Below are 19,728 nucleotides of genomic sequence, written 5' to 3' on the forward strand. Positions count from 1 at the left end.
TACTGGCACAAGCCTCAAGATCAGCATGGATTTACTGTAGTTAAACAAATTGCAAACATCAAGAAAAAAAACTTGATCTCCCATGTAGAACAAAACCCCAAACTTACGTATCTTATTCTTTCTTCATGCATAAAAGAAGGTTTTAATCAAATGGAATAAGAATACTTGTTTTAGAAAAAGGAAATCTTACAGACTAAGATGAAAACTTGTTTTTCTTCTTGTGTATTGGGAACTTAGAACTAAGAACTAAGCAGGAGCATCCTGCTACTGGTGCTGTTTGCCCTGTGAACCCTCTGACTGTGCATTTAGGTAAAACCCATTTACCAAAGGCTTACTTCTGACATAAACATGATTTTAATAAAGGAACGGATAAATAGGATGACTAATCAAGTAAAGGCTTAGAAAAGAGACTTGAAGCAATGGAAAGATAAACACACATGGAAGATAAACAACTCATTTTACACAAAGACCTTTTATAAAGTACTTTTATCCTTCATAAAATACCTGTGAGGTAGCACTTATCTCCAGCTAGGACCTGACATGTGTCTAACAGTTACGCATCGTGATAAAGATGATACAGAGAGGAGGAGGCTTCTCTTCATTTACGAGGCTGCCACTCCCAGAGCTCCCAGACTTCTGGGCAGAGGTGTCCAGATACAATAACCTTTGTGGCAGGTATTTTAAATAAAGTTCAGTTTGGGCAGAATGAAGAATGATGGCCTTCTTACTAGGTGTTCCATCACTAACATATGAAGGGCTTATCTGCCACCTACACTGAAAATGTGAAATAGAATACAAGGCATACTATACCATTTGAATCATTGCATACTTGAGGTTGGAAGGGACCTCTGGAGATCATTGAGTCCAACGCCTCTGCTTAAAGCAGGGTCAGCTACGGCAACTTCCTCAGGATTGTGTCCAGTCAGGTTTTGTGCATCTCCAAAGATGCAGACTCCACAGTGGTTCAGGGCCACCTGTTCCAGCATTCAATCACCCTTACGGTAAAAAAGTTTTATGTTTAAATGGAATTTCCTGTATTTCAGTTTGCACCTGTTGACTCCTGTCCTTCCACTGCACACCACCAAGAAGAGAGCCTGACTCCATCCCCACTCCTTCCTGTCAGGTATTTATACACATTACTGAAATCCCCCCAGCCTTCTCTTCTCAGTTATAAATATCCCAGCTCTTTCTGCCTCTCCTTGTATGACAGATGCAGCAATCACCTCTAATTGCTAAATTGTACGCAGGACAAGGAAAAATTGTCCATGATACGGACTCATTACACAGCACAGAAGTTCATCAGCTGAAAAGCCTGAGACTAGTCACATTCCTTGCGTATGAAATACTACTACTAAGTGACGGGGCATAAAAAATCCAAACCCTTGTGCATGTACACGTGCACACATCATTACATCGAAAGATAGAAAGTAGATGTGACTCATCTTGTAATAATTGTTGCATTTATTTTTTTAAAGTTGTAACAACTTCAACCTTGTATCTTGGAAATTGTTACTGAAAAGAAACTAAGCCACTGAGAATGTTTTTATACAACATGAGGCTTATCAAGTGAGGCTTCATTTGTACTTAACTAATAAAATGATACTTAGTATGACTTCAAATCCTTCAAGCTACTACAACATAACTACTTCTTGATTCAAATTTGGGCTGCAGGGAATTAGCACAAGACACAATGAAGTGCACTAAAAATCTGTTCAAAATAAAAAGGAGACATTGAATAGTCGTGTCAGTTGTCAACATTTTTGGACGTGGTTGCAGCTTATATTCACCAGACTCAAAGCACAACAAATAATGGCACTAGAGCATCTTACCTGCCTGGTTATTAAGAGTCATAATTCCATAAACGTTTTGAAGATAATAGTCTATAGAATATTATATACAGAACACCAAGGAGAAAAGAATGCAGGCTGTATTTTCAGGATGGAGCATTACACAATCTGATTTCCTGCTCCAGGACAATAACCTCATCTCTTGAATTTCTCAAAACTCAGATGTCAAAACTAGATACAGTAAGCTATTGGTAACCTCAGTGCTGCAATGAGCAGCAAGATCAGTTCTGAAACATAAGATGTAGGAAACAGCTAGTAAGGTTTTTGCAATTATCAACCCAATAATGTAGTAAAAAATATTAAAACTGAATAAACCTGAGATGCATTACTAAAGGAACATTAAAGGTAAAGTAGGGAGCCAATATTCCTAGAAAGAGGAAGCCACAATAATACTGGAGTGGCTGGAAGACAAACTGTAGAGTAAGTTTACAGAACTTTACCTATGTATCACAATGAAAACAAAGTTAAGAGATTACTTGATTAGTATACTATGGAAGAGAGGAGTGCAGGTGTCAGTATCACAGACAAGCAAGACAGAAGTCAAAACTTACACAAATTCAGCTTTTAGAACAGCAATTTCCTGTAAACTAAATAGCAGACCACACTAGATACAGACTCATCATAAGCAGTATTAAGCCAAAAAAATCAGATTTGCTTTTTCTTTTCCTGGTTTGTGAAAAAAGGAAAGTGCATATATGCTGTATAAGTGTTAAAGACAGAGGGTGAAGTGGCTAGACTTCCTCTTTTATATAAAGGTGGAATGAGATTAAATTGATCAGCTTGTGGCTCTCAAGTCATGAAGTCCTGCTCCCACATCAGGGCATGCTACAAATCCACAGTGGAAGTGTGCTTATGGAGGGACAGTAGAATAATCCAAACCTACAGCTCTGGGAGAAAGTAAGCTAGTAGGGAATGATGAAATCACCTTCAGGACTGGCATCAGATCATCCTGCATGCCAGAAACAGCTCTATCCCAAAAGAAAGCAGTAGGATCTCCAAGGGCATTTGTCATCTCCTCTCTGCAAAGCAGATCTCCCACTTTGAGGCATGGTAGAAGTTTTATAGCTGGAATTCATACAAAAATTTTATCTGTGTGATTTGTAGGATCGGGGGTGTGTGCATTTTATTTAGTCAGGCCAGAATACAAGTTCTATGTAACCATTTTTGAGAGACAAAAACACCTGCAAAGGATGGAGGCAAAGAAGGACAGAGAGACTGAGAATTAAAAGAGTTTAAAGAAAAAGTTTACACCCACATTTCAACATAATGTATCTTTTCTATCAAGGAAAAATCTAAGACAGAAAAAGAAATCAAGAAGTTTTAAAAAGTTGAGGCAATAATTATTATTTATCCAGACAGGATAGTAGTGGTATATAAAAAAAAAAAGTGCTACAGATTAGCTTCTGAACAGCTCATGACCTGCTGGATATAAGCTACATATTGGAGAATGGTAACATTACTTGCAATACCATCACTGAGGGCTTGGGCTACAAACATCTTATAGCAGACCAAAAGCTAGCTTTTCCTGCTAGCAGAATTGCTGCTTTCTGCTCTTAAAAGCTAAGATTTTATTTGCACACTTCAAAAATCCATAATAAACTTTTTTTCTGCAACACAAACAGCAGTGGGTAATTGTTACCACTATACATAGTAACCTTAAAAAGGGGAAATTTACATTTTACTCAAGACTGTCCATCACTATTCAGCTTCTAGAAGGGCCATAACCCCTTATGTAGATTTTAGGTTTGATATATTTCTATCAGTACAGCAAGAAACAGAACAAGAGATAGCATCTAAACCATATTTTATGAAAAGAATATGGAATTACAAACAAATCCAAGAGATATTTTAAATAAGCACCTAAAAGGATAATATATTGCCCTTAGATGTGAAGCCAAATCCTATTTCTGAGGGTTCCAAGAGCAGTTCTGAATACCTCTTTCTCCACAAGTACTTATTGATTTTGTTTTAACTGAAGTAATCAGCTTAATAAGACTGGTTAAAGATTAAAGCACTCTGAGTCACAGAGTGCACTGGTTTCTGCACAGGCTCCAATAATGCGAAACGTGAACTCTATAACATAAGAATAGATTTAATCAATTTATTAGTACAGTGACCAAAAAAAATAAAATACCACAAGATAATTAGGTTACGGTCATTGTTTTTTCTTTCCTTTAAGAAAAAAAAATTACCTCTACACAAAAGATCTTAATATCAGGTCCACGTAATTTCATCTTCTCTGGAAAATGCTGGAAAACATTCAAATATGGAATATGACCTTCAAAAACAAACCTGCATTAAAAAAAAAGACCAAATCAAAATAGTATTTAGCATGACAAATGCACATGTTTATTCTAAAATTAATATACAAATCAACTTCTGATTTGAAATAACATGAGTATTATACTGCCTAAGCAATTCTATCTGAAATTACACCCCCCTAAATGCTCCATGGGACAAAAACCAGATCAATCATTTAACAGGCCTTTAAGTTCAAGCTCAAATATGATTGACAAATTATAATGTTATGGCAGTAAGCTGACAATCAACACACACAGAGTTTGTTCTGCACATTCTTTAGCTACTGCATTTCTGAAACTGCTTTAAGCCTCCTTTGAATGGCATGGAATTTTTTGTCAAAATTCTAAAGCTTTAAGTAAATTTTACTTTTAAAATACACACTTTCTGCTAGAGGGGACTCAGTCAGGTAACACAGTAGAGAAGAAAGTCACAGAAAAATGAGCAGATACACAGACCTGAAATCCCATTGGTTACATCTGTATTCTGACTTTTTTTAAAAAAAAAAGTATTATTTGGGTATGAATAGAAATTATTTTGTATACTAATAAACACAAAATAATTATTTTTTATTTGCACCCAAACAATGCATTCTTCTTAAAAACTGGCTTTGATAAGTGGCTGACAGTATTATTTGGGATTTTTCTTGACTTTTCCATATATGCATATATGTATATATATGTAAAGATGGTACTTAGCAACAGATACTAATAAAAAGCCACCACCACACCAAACCCCTGCTCTTAACTGACATTCACGCCGGGCAAAGCAAGCAGTGAACAAGCATGGATCTTCACAATGAAGCAGACTCTACTCCCAGTCCAGATTAAAGCATATTAGTGGTCTCCCATAGGACTAAGCTAGAACTGCTTTAGGGACTCCTCTTCTAAAACAATTTTGTTAAAAAGAGTACATTAAACTTGAATAAATGAACATTTCAAACAGAGAAGACCCTGTTCTTTAAATAATATTAGCGATTTGAAAACAATTTTCTCTCCTGCCTGCTGTGTTATCTGCACAGTATCTCTCTGATCTTGCTACATAGACTAGTAACTTCTTGGTCTACGAACTCTGCAAGTCCCTCCTGGGTTCCTACAGTGGTTGTAAGGCTGGGCTCTGCATCTGCTCCCAATGTGGGGCAGTACCTAAACACTTCAGTCGCTAGCTGGATCCAATCCTACAAGCTGAAAGACCAAGTTCCTCGAAGCACAACAATCTGCCACTTTCATTCAAAATGTGTCTGGAGGGGAAAAAAAAAAAAAACAAAAGCAAGGCAGAACCATGTCTTCACAGACAGAGCTGCCACAGCCGTGGAAGATTCACCTCCCTCCTGAGCCCACACCAATTCACAAACTCACCTTCCCTCTCCCAGTCCAGGGCCCTAATCACCACTTGTTACAGGTTATGTAGTGTATATTTATTGAAGTTGACTAAAATGATATTTAAAGGCTAGTTACTGCAAAGTTTACAGTTACGTCCTAATTTTTTAAAAAAATATACTTAACTGAATTTTCAGTTTAATTAAAAAATTGAATTCAAACCAGGATTAAAACGAAAAGTGCATTTTAAAATCAAAACTCTCTCAGAGTTAACCCACCATTTATAATGATTTCTGAAAAAAAACCAGCAATCTGAAAAATCACATTGCCCAATACTTTTTATTCTGAAACTCTGCATATTAGTCTCTTAAATGAAGAGGTAAAAGTCATTGCATAAGCCTTTCTAATCAAATCGTGTGATGTACATTTTGCTAACGACATTTCAGTAGCTTTCCTCAGCTAGTGTAAAGGGCACCTCCCCACCCCAAGTGGAGATGTGCACTGGTCCACATACTCCATGAGCTTATCACCCAAACCCAGCACCAGTTGCTTGTCCTTGCCATCCCACCTGATCTGCTGAGCAGCTTGCATGTCAGTTCCTTAGCTCATTTTAGTCAAGGTCATCTGCACTAAATTGGAGAACGTAAACGTGAGGTATGGTTTCACAAATTGGATTGAACCAACCTAAAAGCTCAACATAACTAGTAGTACTTCCCTTTTGGTGTGGCTGCGTGCTCCTGTTGCTCATCACCCTTTTCCACAAATATAACTCACAACAGCAGCAAGACTACCTGTTACTCTATTGCCAGAAAGAAGGGTTTCTCTCCTGTCATCTAACAAACTGAGGAGGCTCGCAGATGGCTCCACCAAGTGCAAGAGTTGGGAGAGGGAAGGGGATGCATCACACAGGCAGAACGATAGAAGAAAGAGAAGCAAGACCTTCCTCTTTCAACAACAGTGACCCATTACTGGCTCTGCTGATGATAAGCTTTGGCTGACACATGTTAAGGTGCAATGACATGATTAGCTGTCAGATCTGAAGAGCTGGTACCAAGACACCAAGAGCAGCAACCTCCTGAGCCAGCACAGCAACAGCTGGAAGAAGACAAACAATCAAGAGCTTCCTTCGGGTGTGGTGTAGTGGTGATTGCAGCCAAACCACCCTAACAGCTCCCTGCCTCTGAAATGGGGAATCCCACCCTCCCTTCAGTCCTCTGCCACACACCCTCCCTGCTGACAAAAGCACTTGTATGACTTCTCAGAGGATTAGACTGAAAACTAGTCTTTTGTTTTCCAGGGTTTCTCGACTCAGCTGACTGCAGGAACATTATTGCCAGCACAAGGTGGAAAGGGGCTGCGGTGAAGCAAATTAACCTGTGCTAAGATGTCCAGTGAAACTTTCTTTTGCAAAATTAGTTTTCTGCAGATCTACTTCTTTCAACTAATATGCCATGAACTGGACAAATGCTAGTACCCAGGGCAAGAGCAGGAATGTTTATGCAGGACCACAGCAACAGAAACTCCGATCAGCTTAACTGATGCTGGAACCACATCCTTACACTCCAAGAGACAAACAATCTCCATCAAAATGTTGGGGTTTTTTTTTAAAAAAGAAGTTTTCGCTAACTTGGCTGCACCAAGTCGCAACTGTTTAAAAAATAATGACATCTTTCCTAGCTTGAAATTACTGTCTCCATACGAAAGAACGCTCTTCTCTCTCAGGTTAAGAGTTGGTTTTATGTTCTAAAAATACAAGAAACAGCATAAATACCCTCTTATGAATATAATGTGCTGATGATTCAGGGTTTTAACACTTACTGCAAAAGCCCAAATTTGGAACACCACTTCAGAACAGTTTCTTCTGTCTGCTGTTCTTTCAAACCTTTCATTTAACAGACAGATGATATAAACACTTGTAAGACTATGTTGTAACAGTGAAGTGCTTGAAAACTTGACTGGCAGATACAGTACACAGTCCATGTACTTTTAATTACAGCAGCAGCACACATTAGTGAGGTCCAAGAACTAAAAAAATCCTAAGTCCTCTGCATGCTACGAGGAAATGATGCATCTGTTAAAGCCACACTGTAATGCCACAAACTGATTACAAGTTTGGTCTTGCCAGCACAGCTAGGTATAACCTCATTTGAAAGGCATTACTTCTCAGAATCTCAGAGTCTAACATCTTGAAACTTTTTGCACAAGCCAACAATTTTATTCATTATTTAGATAAATAATATACAGTATATGGAGTATTGTGAGACTATTCACAACGGAAAAGGATTTAATGTGTTGCATAGACTTGAGTAGAAGGTTGTTAAAAAATATTATTTTTAAACCAAAAAGTCCCTGTCAGAGGAGGTAATTGTAGTGTTTTTCTGCTAAGTGTGTCAAGTAGCAAGGAGGAGTGTATTTTTGGTGTTGTAAATCCTTTAAAAGCTGGCAGATTGCCCTACCATGGTGCCTAAGCATGTATCACAAGGGAGGAGTGGTAGTCAGCTGACTTCAGGGTAGGGAGAAAACCAAACTGAGGAAAAAACAAGGCAGAACTTTAAGCACAACTGTAATTCACCTGGTTTAAATAAAACAATTTGACTATAAAGATTTAAAAGGTAATGCTGAATACTTAAACGTTTTCTCTGCATCGTTTTCATCTCTGGTCTGTCGCTATTTTGATCTGTGTATCTTAATGCATGCAAAAATGTGAACATTGTCTGATTTTTTTAAACTTAAATATTCAGACGTTAGAAAACAAGTGTTTTATGGTAGTTCATGCAATCTAAAATTCTTTCCTCTTCTTCATCAAACTTGTGAAAGGCAAAAACCTCAAGGGTAGGGAGGGAAGCATGATAATGTAATTACGTCCTTATATAACTATGGTATCATGGTAAAACTTTGCAATACAAATGACATTCTTTTAAACATAATTTTCTGCATTTAATTGTTCATATGTTCAGTGCATTTAAAGTCACTGAATCATTCCAATTTACCCACTTTTAAAAGTATTACACCCATAAATTGTATCTAATTATATGATTATCTTCTCACTCAAATCATCTTATTTTGGTTTCCAATTATTAGTTTCTGATTATGCCTTTCTGTGCTATATTTGGTACTTAATTTTTTTCCTCTCCTCTTCCAGCTTTTTTTACTGTTTTCATGTTTCTTCTAAATCCTTTCAATCAAATGTGCTCATCTCTTAAGGATCTCAGCACAAAGGATGTTCTCCAGCTTCTGAATCATTTTCCTGGATGTTTTCTGCAGTCCCCAATTTTTAAAGTACCAAATACAACAATATACCATTAATATGCAAACAACACAATCTACCTTTCCTCTTAACAGTTGATTTTGACAGTTGGATTTTTTGTTGTTGTTGTTTTTCAAACTACACCATCATACTAAGAGAGAAACTTGTGAGGAGGTACTTGCCTCACATGACCCCACATGCTTTCCAGAGACAGTTTCCAAGATACAGTAACCAAAGAACAGATATTTTTCTTTTTTCTCTCCAAACAGGATGGGGTAAGCAATAACTCTTTATTGTGAACCATTTGCTCCGTCCCAGTAATTGTAATTTACTACTTGGATTTTTGCCATATACAAACATTATCAGACAGCATTCACATAGTTATTTTCTAATCATTGACAAAAATACAAAGTACATTACAGTAGTTCTGACTCCTACAGAATTTCCTTACGAAGACAGTAGTCAGTAATAAATCTTGTTATTGAAAACTACTTCTGAGTTCTACTATTTCTTAATCTACTCAGTACATACTTCTGTATTGCATGACGCTAGTCTGAATTCTGAATACTCTGACATTTTGCTGAACATTTTACAAGCATCTTCTATGCCACAGCATATCCACTTATGCAAATATGCAACGGTTTGTGCAATTCTGATCGATGAAGGCAACAGCCGCCCCCTAAAGTTAAATTCAAAGGGTTAAACATTGTTTTGCATAGCAATAAATTAGCTAGTACTTTGAGACATACAAACATCCCTTTTTTTAACAGTACTTGCAAAAGAGTGTTCTTCAATACCCTTTCTTCTCAGAAAGCTTGTACAGTCAGAAAAGCACAGGTGGAAGTTCACACTCCAGGGGGAGAGAGGCCATGATGGAAGATCAGGCTCTGGGGTAAACTTTCCTTGCATTCACCACACTTACATGCACCACAGGTGGGGGATGATGTACTCATTGCCTTGCCTTTTAGCTCACAGGTTATATATTTGAAAAATAAAAATTAAAGAACGGAAATCTACCGTATCAACTAAATTTTGAATCAGTTTTTATTTTGTGCGAGTTTTCAATTTGATTTGGCAACATACAGTTACTTGAGTCTTTCTGTTCCTTAAATTTTGGCAAAGTAACATTTTTTCACCATCTTTTTAGAAATACCCAATATTTCAACACTTGTTAAAAAGGAGTATCAGTATACAAAAGGCCTTTCAAGGAAAATCTAAGAAGTCCTGAATTTATTATTTGGGCCTGATTGAAAATATTTACTGCTAACAAGAAAAGTTGATGAATTATTTTTCATTCCTTAAGTAAATCAGTAATGTGTTCATAGCAGAAGGGAACTGCATTGTCAGCAGTAGTTTGACAGTCTCCATTCAGCATCAAACCCTATTATTAGAACATTTCTACTATATTAAAAGCTGTATTATTCTGAACTCTGATAATTACAAAGATATGAAGACAAAAAAGGACTTCCTATATTAATTTCTGTGTCCAACTCCATTGCGTGAAGCTACTTAGCTACCTTTCAGATCCCTATATACTGCTGGTATTGTTTGTATGATGACACTGATGTAAGTCCTGGAGAATGTTTACTCATTTAATTCTGGCATGCTGACTACAGCAAATATAGCAAAAGTGTGACCATACACACCTCCAGTGAATCTTAAGAAATTCTGAAGGAGAAGGATAAAAAGCTTCTTTAGCTCCAAAACCTTGTCCCTTACAGGTCTCTCCGAGATTAATTGCAATCAACAGAGGAGAACATTCTCTCAGGAATTGTTATGTCAAAGAAAAGACACATATAGAGAACTTCTCACTATTACTGAGCAAATTAGTAAGAGGGCAATAGTAAGGTCTAATTTTTAAAAAGTTTATTATTTATAAAAGCAACAAATATTTCACTAGAGACTATCCATACCTTAAGAGCTCAGATAATGTCATTGTTTCTCTCACCCAGAGTAATGCCATGTAACAAAATGAAAGGGTCATTGGCATCGTCATCCTCAGTTTCTCCTTTGGGTTCTTCATTAAATACAAGCTACCATCTACTGATCCAGAGCGAGAGCGCACCGAGGTGCTTTCTTGGGTTTATGTTAAAAACAGAAAAGGGGGAAAAAAAAAGTAATTGTTATGATATTACACACAATCCGTGGTATATAGAAAGCAAGACAAAGGAATATACAAGGACGCTTCTTCAGCAACTAATAACATTTTGAAATCATTACTTTGAGTGGTTTGGTAGTTTGTGTACTTTTCTGCTAAACAGCTTAACTCTAATTTATACACCTACCACAATATGACCACCTGTTTCATAAACTGCTATTTCACTTGACTAAGACACTGGATCATATGAAGAGACAAAACTCCGTTACCCATCAAAACAGACCTTTTGTTGGGAACTACCCTTAAACCTGGAGTTCTAGAAGGACATTGACTGCTAAACAACGTGTAACTAGCAGCACTTATGAGCTGGAAATACTATTTTTCATTTGAGAGATAAGAGAACAGTGTAGAAACAAGGCAAAATGTGATGTACTTAAAGTAATGCCTCAGAGTTGGAGATTAAAACACAGAGTTTTAAACTTCAGCACAGTCAGGACTTTAACGAGAAAATGATTTACATTGCAGAAATTTTACTGGGGTTAAGGTGCGTATCCATCTGCCGTATAATCTCCGACTGTGGAAACACAGGTATTCTTTTAAAAAACTGATCTAAATTCAATGACAAAGAAACACCTTTGGAACAAAAATGTAGGAAATGGTGAAGAGGGTGAAAAAAAACCAAACAACCAACCAGACCTCCCTACTTCCTTACTGAGATGAATCACTAAAAACTAAGAGAAGCAGCAATGAGAAATTTAATTTAGTAGAGTGATTTATGAGTTAGGAACCTTTTCAGCAGTGAAACCTAGGAATTCACAGAAGGAGGCAGAAAAAAGTAAAAGCCTCTCTTCCCTACATCATGACCCAGCCAGGACGGATGAAAATGCATTTAAAGCACACCAGCACAATACATCAGCATCGATTCTGTAGAGATTTTCTCACTCAGTTTCCCCACAGACTGTTCACCTGTTCAGACAGGAACAGCAAGGGTTGGATTCACAGCTCCCCAGCTGGGAGCTGCAGGGCCATGGCAAGCAGCCTGCAAAAAACAGTTTAAAACATCAGAGAGCTTGGCAGCTCCATGGTTACGCTGGCAGGTGACAGCCAAACCTGTAAGGTGACAGCGGTCAGCGGTAGAGGTCCAGCACCCACTGATTCACAGTACGAAGAGACTGTGAATATTGTGTTCCTGAGACAGAACTGGTCTTTGATGCCACCTACCGGCCCCTAAAACAGCGGCCAGTAGCACTAAGGATACAGCAAGGGGTTAAAAGTACCGTCTCAGACATACAGCTGATACAGACTAAGACATGGTCTAGATGAGAGCATCCTGCGAGGTCTATCACGTATAGGTGTGTCAGGGAACAAAAGCAGCAACATCAGTTAATCCTTTTAGTCAACAGTTTCACCTTTTACATGGATACTTGTGCTTAAAGACAGCTTCACAACCGAAGCTTCATTATTAATTTCACATTCAACTCAATTTAAAATAATCCTCATTATATTTGTAGCCTTAATGATGGCACACAATTTCCTTTTATTTCTTCCAGGTTATGCAATGCATGACAACACACAGTTACACACATCTAATAATTTAAGAGTTTAATAGGCTTCTCCAGCAGTATCTCAGTGCTATACTCGGTGGAATTTGCTATTAACCCTATACAAAAATAACAAAAAAGAAAAAAAAAGGCGCTTGCTGGTTGGACAAGCCTCTTAAGAAAAAAAGGGTGTTGAGGTTTCCAGTCTGTAGCAATAACAGCTCAGTAAAAACAGCACAGAAAAGGAAACCTATGAATCTTCACAAGAACTTATAATTAACTAGAACACATTTAGTATTATTTGTGTTAAATTTAAATATACAAAACAATTTCTGTTTGCTTGATTTCACCAAAATTTACTTTACACTGAACTCTTAATTAATTTCAAATGCTTTTAGTGAAATGACTACTTAAACCTGCATTCAATCTCTGAAACAACAGACCAAGAACACATTAAATTATGGCCTATCTTAAGACTATCTAGCTGTTCTAAAACTCTAAGAAACATAACTATAAAAGGCACAAGTACCAAGGAAGAAAGGAGTTCCCCTAGACATCAAAAAGAGGAAGAAAATTCAATGGAATATTTTCACTAGAAATTTTTCACTCAATTCTTTCCTCTTCATATAATATATACTTCTGCAACACCCAAGATCTGCTACATGTACAAACATACAGTGACTCTTTACCTGAAAATGTTGTCATTTTAATATATAAGGATGAAAGGTACTTACGTTATATTCACAAAAATTTGTGTCACCATTTTTCCACCTTTTTCCCCTCTCTAATTCTGTTTGGACTTTTTAAAATTTCTTTTTTCTTTTTTTTAATTGCTGCAGATCAAGTTTCTCATGCTATTACCATTTCTGGATTTTATGAAATAAAGATAAAAACATGAAAGAACAAGACTGCATTCTTCTGAGGGCAGACAGGCAATACCATAGAAGAACAGAAATGGGACATACAAGAGGCTAGTATGTAACAGGGGAAAAAGAAACACTGAAACAGACAAAGAAGGAAAAGGCAAGCAAAGAATAAAGCAAAAAAGAAAAACCATCAGAAGTTTAAAACACAAACATAAGCTTTCAAATGCGCCTTGAAATGCACTTCCAATACCAGATGTTGCAGCACTGTCAAGGCATTACAGTTGCCTAGTAGCACCAAACACTCCAATTTCTATAACATTTTAATTAAAATGTTTAGCATTCTGTAAATATTTTCAAATTGATATTGTGAACAGAAAGGAGAATATGATGCAATGCTAAAAGAAGGATTTGATAGAAGGGGTTATAGGGAAAGTAGTAAAAAGAATGCAGAGACAAAAGATACAGAAATACCAAAGATACTGTAAGGAAAAAATTAGAAAGCTAAATATATCTATGGGATAGGAAAAAAAGTATTCCCCCCTCAGAGAACAAACTCATGTTTTTTAACATCAAAGTCACGACTGACAGCTCTGCTATTAGCTAAACAAGTGCTTATTCTTTACGGCTGCTGTGTTTGTGAACATCTAGCTCTGCAGATACAATAGCACCTTTTTCCCACTCCAAACAGAAGGAATGGAGCAAACTCGCTATAAAATAGAACTCCCTCCTGTGTTTCTCACTGTATTTCCAGGTCCTGTTCAACTTTCATCTCTTTGGGTGGAGGCTGGGGGGAAAGTCTTTTATTTTTGGTAGAATATAAAGTTCTCTAGTGGCAAACAGGATTGAAAACTTTACACTTTCCAACCAGTTCCTCCAATTCATTGTATGTGAATACACTTTACATGTGTTTATTTATATTAAAAAACTATACAAAAATGTTTTCTAGAGAGTTCAGTTCATGCTCCTACCTGAGACCTTGCTAGTTGATGAGACAAAGCTGCAATCAGTCTGTAGATCCCCCTCACTCTCAGAGAGAGACGAGTAAAGAAGGCTAAGTCTCTCTGGGTCACTGTCCACATCGGTACTGCTATCACACACCTGTTTTTTGTAAATAAATCATTGTATTATCTACTGTCAGTTACGGTTCCAATCTGAAGAAACCAAATAAAGCATGATAGATGCAAGATCAACAGTAAACAAAGTTTAAGCTCAAACTGTTCACATTTTTACTCTCTCTGTGAATCACAAGTACATAAAGAAATGCTTAAAAAAAAAGTATTTTTAAAGGATTTCTCAAGATAAAAAGACTTCTAGTTATTACATTACATTTCAACCTGCTACAAGGACCAGAAAATTGAGAATACATAGAATCAAAGCTTGGTGAAATAAGTAACTTCAAGACAGCAAGTAGGAAAGGATGGTAGCTGATGATGCATTTTGTATTTTAAGTTCTGCTCTATCTACTGACTATCTGTGCCGAGACAAAGCATTGTTTTTAAATAAGCAGTTTTCCATATTTGGAAAAATAGGAAAAAAAGGAACAACAAAATGGACATGTGGAACCCTGCTTAGAAGACATCTTTCATGCTGAAGTGACATTAATGCAAGCTAGATATGTGGCTTGAACAAAGAAGGTTTCTGTTGCTGCTTTTTGAAAAGATACCAACATCTCAGGGGATTTGAGCTTTTCACTTACTGATAATGGTCTGACAGTTTCCCCAGCTGGTCTGTCGCAGTACGCCTGTTTGGTCTTCTGAAGGTAACACCTCCAAAAATTCCACAGAACTTCATCCTGATAAATACAAACGGATAGTGATTAGTACAAAGTTTACAAGATCATTAATTGTTGAGAGAGCAGAGAGTAATGTTCCAGCTCTAATTTTATTAACTGTCATTTATAAACTATGTTTTAAAACAGTGAGTTGTTCAATTCACTTTAAAAATTACAATATTTTAAAATAACAACTCCTGTAACTCACACACAGTGTGTACAACTCACACTGACACCTACATACCTTCATTTGTGGACATACTCCTAACGCTTCCAAAGCTTCAGCTTGTTTCCTGAGTACAAACTGAAAGCCTTCACAAACATACCATTCGCAGCCTCCATCTAAGTAAAAAAAAAAAAAGTGTTTTTTTGTACCGTTCTGGGGTTTTTTTTAACCTTATGCACACTTATTTTCACCTAATGTTCTGTTCTCTTGGTATCAGGACAGAGACAGGTGTCTCTATTTAATAATTTCAGATCCTAGAGCATAGACCAGCTACACTGAATACTCCATTAACTTCCATTTATTCTGTCTTAATCAAGAAGAAAAGCTACTGAACAAGCACTGTTCTCCACACATTTCCCCAAGAATAATATATTTCACTATAACTGCTAGTGTGGCATTTGTATTCAAGTGGAGAGTTAAGTGACCAGTTTTAAAATAACTGAAAACCTATCATTAAAAAATGAAATACAATCATTTCTTTCCCATCCCTGGCACAGAAAACTGGAACACATTATGGTGGTGAGTCAGGCAAAAAACAACCAGTATCACCATGTTCTTCACCACTCTCTCCCACAGAATTGTATATATTTAAATGAAAGAAACTTTCTTAGATATTCCAAGCTTCTAGCAAATCTCAGCACCCCACGAATTTCATGAGGAGTGGGCCTGCTCCCATCTATTAACTATTCCCTCAGACTGCATTTCATTTAGTTTTCACCCTTACATCTTTATATTTAAACTCCTTTTCTACAGGCTTTTGGTTTTAGAAATTTTCTCTGCACTTCTCAACTTCCTTTTCATTCCCTCCACACCTGTTCTTCATCATTTTTCCTTCCAATGACACCTTGCATCTCACCATCTTAGAAGTTATCTGCCCAAAGCTTCTGCCCTACTTTAATGATGTTGGCTTTAACTGTTAACCACAGACCCAGCTTACTTCTATAAATGTATGAAAATAAGCTGCCATAATAAGATGTAACTGCACTCACAGAATGGACTGTGTGAAGCTAAGGATTTCTCTCTTAAGAAGTCTGGAGGATGGCTAATGACTCTCCCAACAGGAGAAATAAAAAGCATGAAGAGGTACACAGTTCAGACTTTAGGAACAATACACGACAATGACGAGTGGAGATGTTAAAGTTGTTCCCCTTTTCACTCCTCCCTTCACTTCCACACAATTGTTCTTTCCAAGGGAATGCAGTAATCCACTGCCACCGCAGCAGAGCGAAGATAGGTCAGCATATCAGAGACAAAGGTAACCCCGTGCTTCATTTAGCATTGTAATGCATTTTTGCTTTTTGAAAGTGGCCACAACAGTAAAACATCTATCCAGCCATCACAGTATATATATATGTAGCTCCAGCAGCAGCCTTACCATATCATCCTTATGGCATATATCAACATATGTAATGACTACTATTCTTCTGAATCATTAAATTAAAAGTATAGAACTGACTCCAGGTGACAGATGTAATATTGGTTTAGCTATTGTAACTACATGGAATCTCTTCCATGTAGGTGTGTGTGTGTAAGGTTACAGGTGCAAGTACCTGTAACACAAGCCAGACCGACATTCTAACAGCTGGACCATTGTCACATCTCACTTGCGAAGACAGACAACTTTTCTGGTTTTGTGATAGCCATCACGAGGAAGGAACAAACACCACATCTGAACGTGTGCCACCAGTATCCTCAGTGAGTATTGGCTTCCACAAATCAAAGCAGCAGTAAGTTACATATAGCTCTGTTCAATCCAAGAAAACCCACCACCAGGCTCACAGAGGTCACCTGTGGCTCAGGAAGTCACCAAAAGTGGCTGCTGAAGGTTGTGACAGCATTTGGGAGGTGTATTTTGTTCCCACTTTTACAGTCTTTCCTAGCTATCTGCTTTTGGTCACCATCAAAGACATAATGGGCTAGGTGAACCCTGGCTGAACAGCCACTCATGCGAAATAAGAGAAACTCATACATACCAGTTTTTTCCTGCTTTCTTAAACCTTTGGAGACTGTCTGGATTCTTATATTAGAAGTAAAATCAGTGTTTTCAACTTCTGTAATTTTCTGCAAAACAGAAATATATCTTAGCAATAAAAAAAGCCAGGACTAACTTGCGCAGATTGCCCCATCATAAAACATAATAGAGGAACTTACTCAAATTTCCTAAAGTAAAGGGAGACAACATTCTGAACTTTTCACTGAGAAGCTGCAAAACCAGAAAATTACTATCCTGGACATACAGTGATGTGTATGTATCAGGGTTTCCCCCACTGGTACTGTACTAGCGTGCAGCAATACTCAGGCAATACTTCTAAGGCACCTAGACAGCGTTCCGGCACTACAGCTACAGCAACTCAGCGTCTAAAGATGGGTCATTTTAAATTCTGTGATTTAAAGGAACGTTAGTTTTAAACAATGTCATGAAAAAGTAACAATCACAATACTGCCTTCAATTCCTAATGCCAAGGAGAAAAATCTAACATTTTCTTAATACAAAACCAAAAAGCAAGCAACGTAAATCCTTTCCAAGGCCAGTAACTTAGCTTTTTACCTCAGTAACATTGTGGCAAGATCTGCAATAAAATCTGCCTCCATCAGTGAGACCCCAGTTCACTTCTGAACATTGGGCACAGCGTTCGTTAAAATCTCTCTAAAGGGAAAACAAAACCAACAGAGTTTCACATGTTCAAGTAAAACAAATGGCACTATTACTAGGTTACTACATAGCTTTTGAGATTGTTCACAGAGGAGAGTATTTATGCCCTTTATGTTATCTCTGGTTGATAACAAGCCATCATAGCAGTTGCTATCAGTCATAGACAACTGTGAACAAATCATTTCAGCTGGCAAGCAGCAGCTCTTGAGCATGTGAACATTAGAACAAGGGGAATAATAATCCGCACCTAGCTCACACAAGACATGGCTTGGAAAAAACCACCCATCAGAAATGGAAGCAGAGACAAGAAGTAGAGAGCAGGAGATAAAAGGAAAAATAAATTTCTAGAACTATGAAGAAACACTTGCAGGGGAAGAAAGCCCGCAAAAGTCGGCGAAAAGATGTGCCAGGAGAAAGGGAGACTTCCCGGAGAAACGAGAGGAGGAAGAAGAAAAGAGGAAAACCAACAGATTTTTTTTTAAAGTTTTTCTCAGAAGCAGCCCACACGAGTGTGCCGGGGACGGGCATCTCCCTTCGGGCCCGAGAGGGCGGCCGGCGGCACACCCGCCGCCCCTCGCCAGCCCCCGCCCGGGACAAAGCACCCGCCACCGCCGGCTGCCAAGCACCGGCCCCGCGGCCGCCGCGCCGAGGGGTCCGGGCAGGGCCTCGCCCGCCGCCTCCGGGCCCGGCGGGGAAGCGCCTCCCACGCGGCCGCAGCCGCCGCGCTCTGCCAGCTCCCTCCGGCCCAGCGAAACCAGCCGCCCCCACCGTTCCCTGCGCCGCGGAGCCGCCCGGCCCCACCGTGGCCTCCTTCTCCTCCATGCCGGCGGCCGCACCGGGGCCCACACCGCCGCAACCGCGCCGAGCGCCGGCGCCGCGGGCCGGCCTGGAAACGGCAGCCCCGGCACTTGCGTTCCGGGCCCGCCGCGGGGCTGGGCACTCCGGCCTGGCTGCCTCCGGCGGCCCCGCGGTGCGAGGCTGTCCCCGGCCGGGGCATCGCCGCCCTGCCGCCGGGCGGCCCGGGGTCCCGTCGCGTCCTCCCGTCTCCCCTCGCCGGAGAGCGCTCGGGCGCCGAGGGACCTCTGCTCCCCGGTGCCGCTTGGGGTGGCGATGGGGGCTGCGGGACCCGGCGCTGCTCCCACCGATGGTGGCCGAGGGGTCTACACCGGCCCCTGGGGGACAGCAGGGCACCGAGGGGGCACAGGGCCCTCCCCTGCTGGGGGGACATGGGGCCCTTCCCCGCTGAGGGAACGTGGGCGCGACCCCTCTGAGGGGACATGGCTGCTTCACCTCTGAGGGGATCTGGGTGCTTCCCTGAGGGGACATGGGGCGCTTCCCCACTGCGGTGTCCCGGGGAGCAGCGGGGCCACACGCCCCTCCGGCCCCAGGCCACCGCCATGCCTCTGCGCCGGGCCGCGGCCTCCTCACCCTCGCGTCGCCGCGGCTGGGAGCACATGGCGGGCGATGGCTGAGGCGGTGCAGGAGCTGTGGGGAGCGGGACTGCTACTGCCCCTACAAAAGGAGGCCACAAGAACTCGTTTATGTAAAGTGCTTGGAGGTCCCTGAATGAGGGAAACCATGAATTGAAATTTTAATTTCAATTAAAAAAAAAACCAGCCCAAACCTCCAGATCTTGATGTAGGTCTCTTGATTTCTTCCACACTAATAATAATGTTTAAAGATGTCTAAACACTGAGATCTGTTATTGCGATGAATTTGCCCACAAAATTGGAGAACAGGTTTAGGCCCTTAAAAAAAAAAAAAAAAAAAAAAAAAAAAAAAAAAAAAGTCCACTAAGTGAAAGCATGGGAAAAAATTAAAGCTAAAATATACATAGAAAGAGGTGAGGCTGCCTTGACAGC

At 39.4% G+C, this 19,728-nt stretch overlaps 1 protein-coding gene across 6 annotated transcripts in view; it reads right to left on the reverse strand.

The window, feature by feature from the left end:
• The window catches only part of TAF1B (TATA-box binding protein associated factor, RNA polymerase I subunit B), a 49,455-nt gene extending 30,680 nt beyond the window's left edge, over positions 1-18,775 (reverse strand). For 2 of the 6 annotated variants that reach the window (XM_074861573.1, XM_074861574.1), the window contains exons 1-8: positions 18,668-18,775; positions 17,762-17,860; positions 17,187-17,274; positions 15,232-15,329; positions 14,913-15,008; positions 14,185-14,314; positions 10,625-10,787; positions 4,040-4,139 (exon numbers count right to left, since the gene is read on the reverse strand). In XM_074861573.1, coding sequence (XP_074717674.1) covers positions 4,040-4,139; positions 10,625-10,787; positions 14,185-14,314; positions 14,913-15,008; positions 15,232-15,329; positions 17,187-17,274; positions 17,762-17,860; positions 18,668-18,688 — 795 coding nt within the window. In that variant the 5' untranslated portion in view covers positions 18,689-18,775. Of the gene's footprint in view, positions 1-4,039; positions 4,140-10,357; positions 10,538-10,624; positions 10,788-14,184; positions 14,315-14,912; positions 15,009-15,231; positions 15,330-17,186; positions 17,275-17,761; positions 17,861-18,667 lie in introns of those variants that run through there. The other 4 variants (XM_074861575.1, XM_074861576.1, XM_074861578.1 and 1 more) reach the window with 4 other exon arrangements.
• Positions 18,776-19,728: the final 953 nt, after the last annotated feature.

This window comes from Strix uralensis, chromosome 3 (genome assembly GCF_047716275.1).
Source record: "Strix uralensis isolate ZFMK-TIS-50842 chromosome 3, bStrUra1, whole genome shotgun sequence".
Classification (NCBI taxonomy): domain Eukaryota; kingdom Metazoa; phylum Chordata; class Aves; order Strigiformes; family Strigidae; genus Strix; species Strix uralensis.